The following is a 6,103-nucleotide window of genomic DNA, read 5'->3' as shown; positions in this document are numbered from 1 at the left end:
GTCTTTGTGCGCGGCACACCCTCACCCTTTCACACACATCGCTTGAAGCCAATGCAAATGTGGAGCTCAGCAGCCATGTGCTGTTCTCTACTGAACATGAAAACAGACAAACATCCCGTTGAACGACCAATGACAGCGCGTCCTCGCGCACAGATGCTGGCAGACACGGAGGGGAGGGGGCTCCATCGGTGGGTGGGACGAACTGAGCTATAGAAAGGGGGATGCTGCAGCCCCGTCCCCCTCATATCTCTCCACCCAGCCATAGAATAAAACGCACCGGTGACGTGCGCGCGGGGAAGCACCCAGCAGTATGTGCGCGCCCACGGGAGGGGCCGATAGAAAATGGCGAGTCTGTGCAAAAGGCAGCAATGCACGGTAGAGAGGCGCGGCTTTCGGCAGGAACTTGACTCTTGGAGGCACAAACTCATTCACTGTGTAGGTAAGCTCGCTTGGATTGTGTGTGTGTGCGCGTGTGTGTGGCCGGTTCGGATGGCCCGGCTGGGCCGGCTTTCCAGAGTGCGTGGAGCGGAACCGAGCGGCCGCCGGGAAGTCCACGGCGTGTCCGTGGAGCTGTCATTTTCCCTGCGCACGGCTGCTGCCTCGCGCCTCTCACCGGACATTTCCCCCAGAATGTCCAGCTCAAGTTTTCCACCTGGCACCGGTAGGTCGGCGCGCGTGTCACCCCGGGCGCGTGTTCGTGGGCGCGTCGCGTGCTTTTCTCTGCGTTTTTGTGTTTTGAAACCGCAGCTGGGATTTTTTTTTTTTTACACATTTTTTCGGAGCTGTTTATTTATTGTAAGCAGTGCGTGTCACGTGCGCAGATGGAGCTGCGCCTCGACCAATCAGCTTCCCCGCTATAGGTCGGCCCGTGCCCGAATGCGCGTTCCCGGGCTGGGTTTTTGACGCGGTTGGTGGTGGGGGGTAAATGCGCGCTCCCTGTCTCCAAACATGACATGTCCTCCTCCCCCTCCTCTGGCCTGGCGTGTGGGAGCGCGCATTGCTGCATTGGGGGGGTGTGAGGGGAAATAATTTCGTGGGCCTGTTTTAGGGGGGAGGTGTTGGTCTTCACGCTGATAAATCCACGGCTGCTGTGGAAATACTTGTTGAAACGGAGCTGGTGGATGCAGCAGAAACTCTGCGGCGCAGATCCACCTGGCGCGCGCACACGCACCACACCAGATTTTAAATATAAACAAATGTTTAGGGGGAGCAGGACCAGGACCAGCAGGACCAGGTCCAGCAGGTCCAGCAGGACCAGGTCCAGCAGGTCCAGCAGGACCAGGTCCAGCAGGACCAGTAGGACCAGGTCCAGCAGGTCCAGCAGGACCAGGACCAGCAGGACCAGGTCCAGCAGGACCAGCAGGACCAGGTCCAGCAGGACCAGGTCCACCAGGTCCAGCAGGTCCAGCAGGACCAGTAGGACCAGGTCCAGCAGGACCAGGTCCAGCAGGTCCAGCAGGACCAGCAGGACCAGTAGGACCAGGTCCAGCAGGACCAGGTCCAGCAGGACCAGCAGGACCAGTAGGACCAGGTCCAGCAGGACCAGTAGGACCAGGTCCAGCAGGTCCAGCAGGACCAGGTCCAGCAGGACCAGCAGGACCAGCAGGACCAGTAGGACCAGGTCCAGCAGGTCCAGCAGGTCCAGCAGGACCAGGTCCAGCAGGTCCAGCAGGACCAGTAGGACCAGGTCCAGCAGGTCCAGCAGGTCCAGCAGGACCAGGACCAGCAGGACCAGTAGGACCAGGTCCAGCAGGTCCAGCAGGACCAGTAGGACCAGGTCCAGGTCCAGCAGGACCAGTAGGACCAGGTCCAGCAGGTCCAACAGGACCAGGTCCAGCAGGACCAGGTCCAGCAGGACCAGTAGGACCAGGTCCAGGACCAGCAGGACCAGTAGGACCAGGTCCAGGTCCAGCAGGACCAGTAGGACCAGGTCCAGGTCCAGCAGGACCAGTAGGACCAGGTCCAGCAGGTCCAACAGGACCAGGTCCAGCAGGTCCAGCAGGACCAGGTCCAGCAGGACCAGTAGGACCAGGTCCAGGACCAGCAGGACCAGTAGGACCAGGTCCAGCAGGTCCAGCAGGTCCAACAGGACCAGGTCCAGCAGGACCAGCAGGTCCAGCAGGTCCAACAGGACCAGGTCCAGCAGGTCCAGCAGGACCAGTAGGACCAGGTCCAGCAGGTCCAGCAGGACCAGCAGGACCAGTAGGACCAGGTCCAGCAGGGGGATTCGCCACGGCCAGCCAGTGGCTTCTCCAGCCCTCCCTGCTCTGCTTTTGTTTTGGGTTTCCTCCCCTCCAGCCCACACCCCCCTCCCAGCAACCATCCTCCATCTGTGTGTTTTCTCATTAGCCGTGTAAAATGTGACCCATCCTCATGTTCATCTTCTCCTCGCCTCTGGTCTGCTCACCTTCCTCGGCTCCCTGCCCGCCTCCTCATCGGCTTCTTGTGGGAGCTGCAGCCTGCATGTTGCTCTCTTCCTTCTTTTTCAGGATGTTGTTTTCATGTTTGTGTCCAGATGTTGACCTGTTACCTTTTCACCCCGCCTGCTTGCTGATGTGCGTTGTGGCCTCGTTCCTAATTCCTGCTTGGTGACGAGAAGCCATGAAGATCTCTGCTAATCTCTGACCTCCAGTAGATGTGATCACTTTAAATCTGGGAGAAATCAACGAGGAAACATAAAACTTTTTTTATTTGACTTGTTTACATGTAAATTTCGTGTTTTTATTGTCGTGTTTTTATTGGAACTTTCCTCCCAAGTTATGATTTGCTGAATGAAAATATTTTGGCTCCTGCCTGCACCTCTGGTTGCCGTGGCCTCTGATTAGGCTGTGGAAATGGTTTAGTAGGTCACAGGGTTTGAGTTAAAAGCAGCACCGGAAGGTTTGGCCCCTCCCTAATAAAAAGAAAGTAACCCAGCATGGAGGACCGCAGTTGGCCCGTCTGAAAACGCGCCACAGTAAGCTGCGAGGACGGCTGGGAACATTTAACCGGGATAATTTAGAGATTTGGAGTCATTGATATGTGATACCATGAGTGCAGTTCCAGCTCGATCAACTCACTGTTGTACAGTCTTAATCCGTGTAGTTACATTGCAGTGATATCACAGGATATGCAAATATCAGCAGCACAGCACTGTGCTCTGTGTGTGTGTGTGTGTGTGTGTGTGTGTTGTAGCTCATATCAGGGGTCAGATTGAAGTCTGACATGTTTGGAGGATAATCCGCTCTGAAACTGTGAGAAAGTGGGACACTCCAGCGCTACGAGAAAAGAACTTGTGTTCAGCAGATGCCGATAAGATCACATCAGTTTTACTGCAAATCCGAACCCAAAAACTCATTTTTATCGTAAGATTAAAGAAAACGGCGCCGGCGTAGCTTCACCGCGCAGCCTTGGCTTTAACGCCACATTGTTGACCGTGCCGGAGACGTGGGACAGAGGAAGGTCAGGCAGGCGTCTCTGGCTTTGTGAAGCAGCAGAGGGCAGCTTGCAGCTTGGCGACCCATCTCGCCGCTACATCGTCCCCACTGCTGCACTGATTATAAAGTCGGGGCCACAGAAAGGTTAACGCCACTAGTTGGTAGCAATTACAGCCGGAGTGCTCGCTGCTTTGGCACATGTTCTGGGGACGAGGTGGACATCATGTGATGGCTGAGTGATTGTGGCAGTGACTGTGAAGGAGATGGAGAGAGGTGCAAATGTGAGCGGCACTTTGCTTTTTTTAACTTCCAACACGTCTCCAACACGCTACTGATGTGTTTGTCTGAGCTAGCAGAGTCCCGCCACGGCTAACAGCAGCTGCATGCTAACAGGAAGCAACCAGCGAGGTGAGCGGATCAGACTGAGGAATCATCACATGGTTTCTGCTGGACGCCGCAGCGTCCCATGCTTCCATCAACATGGTCTAAAGATACCAGTTTACCAGTTAACTGCATGTTTCCCAGCAGTGGCTGCAAACGGAAAGCAGGCCTGCGATGGCGGCGGGTTTCTCGGTCCAACTGCTTGTGAGCGTTTCTAGCGATCAGTGTCCTTCATCTCTTTCCTGAGGATGAGGAGGGAGCTGGTTCTGCAGAGCATGTTTGTAGCTGAGATGGAGAAGCAGGTCGTTCATGTTGCTGCATCGGTGGCAACTTTATCTGGACATCATCTTCAGAAACTACTTGATTAATAATAATCATAATAATAATAATAATAATAATAATAATAATAATAATTTCAGTCATTCTCTTACCCCTTAGTTGGACCCTTAGTCCAGTTAGGGGAGGATTGGGGAGGTTAGGGGAGGATTGGGGAGGTGTAGGGAGGTTAGGGGAGGTGTGAGGAGGTGTGGGGAGGTGTGAGGAGGTGTGAGGAGGTGTGGGGAGGTGTGGGGAGGTGTGAGGAGGTGTGGGGAGGATTGGGGAGGTTAGGGGAGGATTGGGGAGGATTGGGGAGGTGTGAGGAGGTGTGGGGAGGTTAGGGGAGGTGTGAGGAGGTGTGGGGAGGATTGGGGAGGTGTGAGGAGGTGTGAGGAGGATTGGGGAGGTTAGGGGAGGATTGGGGAGGATTGGGGAGGTGTGAGGAGGTGTGAGGAGGATTGGGGAGGTTAGGGGAGGTGTGGGGAGGTTAGGGGAGGTGTGGGGAGGTTAGGGGAGGTGTGAGGAGGTGTGGGGAGGATTGGGGAGGTGTGAGGAGGTGTGGGGAGGATTGGGGAGGATTGGGGAGGTGTGAGGAGGTGTGAGGAGGATTGGGGAGGTTAGGGGAGGATTGGGGAGGTGTGAGGAGGTGTGGGGAGGATTGGGGAGGTTAGGGGAGGTGTGAGGAGGTGTGGGGAGGATTGGGGAGGTTAGGGGAGGTGTGAGGAGGTGTGGGGAGGATTGGGGAGGTTAGGGGAGGTGTGAGGAGGTGTGGGGAGGTGTGAGGAGGTGTGAGGAGGTGTGGGGAGGATTGGGGAGGTTAGGGGAGGTGTGAGGAGGATTGGGGAGGTGTGAGGAGGTGTGGGGAGGATTGGGGAGGTGTGAGGAGGTGTGGGGAGGTGTGGGGAGGATTGAGGAGGTGTGGGGAGGATTGGGGAGGTTAGGGGAGGTGTGAGGAGGTGTGGGGAGGTGTGAGGAGGTGTGGGGAGGATTGGGGAGGTTAGGGGAGGTGTGAGGAGGTGTGGGGAGGTGTGAGGAGGTGTGGGGAGGATTGGGGAGGTTAGGGGAGGTGTGAGGAGGTGTGGGGAGGTGTGGGGAGGATTGGGGAGGTTAGGGGAGGTGTGAGGAGGTGTGGGGAGGTTAGGGGAGGTGTGAGGAGGTGTGGGGAGGATTGGGGAGGTTAGGGGAGGTGTGAGGAGGTGTGGGGAGGATTGGGGAGGTTAGGGGAGGTGTGAGGAGGTGTGGGGAGGATTGGGGAGGTTAGGGGAGGTGTGAGGAGGTGTGGGGAGGATTGGGGAGGTTAGGGGAGGTGTGAGGAGGTGTGAGGAGGTGTGGGGAGGATTGGGGAGGTTAGGGGAGGTGTGAGGAGGTGTGGGGAGGATTGGGGAGGTTAGGGGAGGTGTGAGGAGGTGTGAGGAGGTGTGGGGAGGATTGGGGAGGTTAGGGGAGGTGTGAGGAGGTGTGGGGAGGATTGGGGAGGTTAGGGGAGGTGTGAGGAGGTGTGGGGAGGATTGGGGAGGTGTGAGGAGGTGTGGGGAGGATAGGGGAGGTGTGAGGAGGTGTGGGGAGGTGTGAGGAGGTGTGGGGAGGATTGGGGAGGTGTGAGGAGGTGTGAGGAGGTGTGGGGAGGATTGGGGAGGTGTGAGGAGGTGTGGGGAGGTGTGAGGAGGTGTGGGGAGGTGTGAGGAGGTGTGGGGAGGTGTGGGGAGGTGTGAGGAGGTGTGGGGAGGATTGGGGAGGTGTGAGGAGGTGTGGGGAGGTGTGAGGAGGTGTGGGGAGGTGTGAGGAGGTGTGGGGAGGTGTGGGGAGGTGTGAGGAGGTGTGGGGAGGTGTGAGGAGGTGTGGGGAGGTGTGAGGAGGTGTGGGGAGGATAGGGGAGGTGTAGGCTTGTAACGGAGAGCTGGACCTGAACTGTAATATGTCAGATGATCCATTTTGAGTTTGGAGGTTTGCAAACTAACAGATCCTCCATCTTTCTTTCTGTCCATCCG

General features: G+C 57.0%; 1 protein-coding gene across 1 annotated transcript in view; it reads left to right on the top strand.

Moving 5' to 3' along the window:
- Positions 1 to 325: 325 nt before the first annotated feature.
- Positions 326 to 6,103, top strand: part of lcor (ligand dependent nuclear receptor corepressor) — a gene marked incomplete at its 3' end in the record, with an annotated part of 96,131 nt that continues 90,353 nt past the window's right edge. The window contains 1 exon segment of the mRNA XM_079264497.1: positions 326 to 439. Within this exon segment, the coding sequence (XP_079120623.1) occupies positions 343 to 439 (97 nt within the window). The 5' untranslated portion in view covers positions 326 to 342.

This window comes from Telmatherina bonti (assembly GCF_933228915.1).
Source record: "Telmatherina bonti genome assembly, chromosome: 3".
Taxonomy (NCBI): Eukaryota; Metazoa; Chordata; class Actinopteri; order Atheriniformes; family Telmatherinidae; genus Telmatherina; species Telmatherina bonti.
Note: the sequence above shows the minus strand (reverse complement) of the source record. Positions and strands in the feature narration are given on the sequence as shown.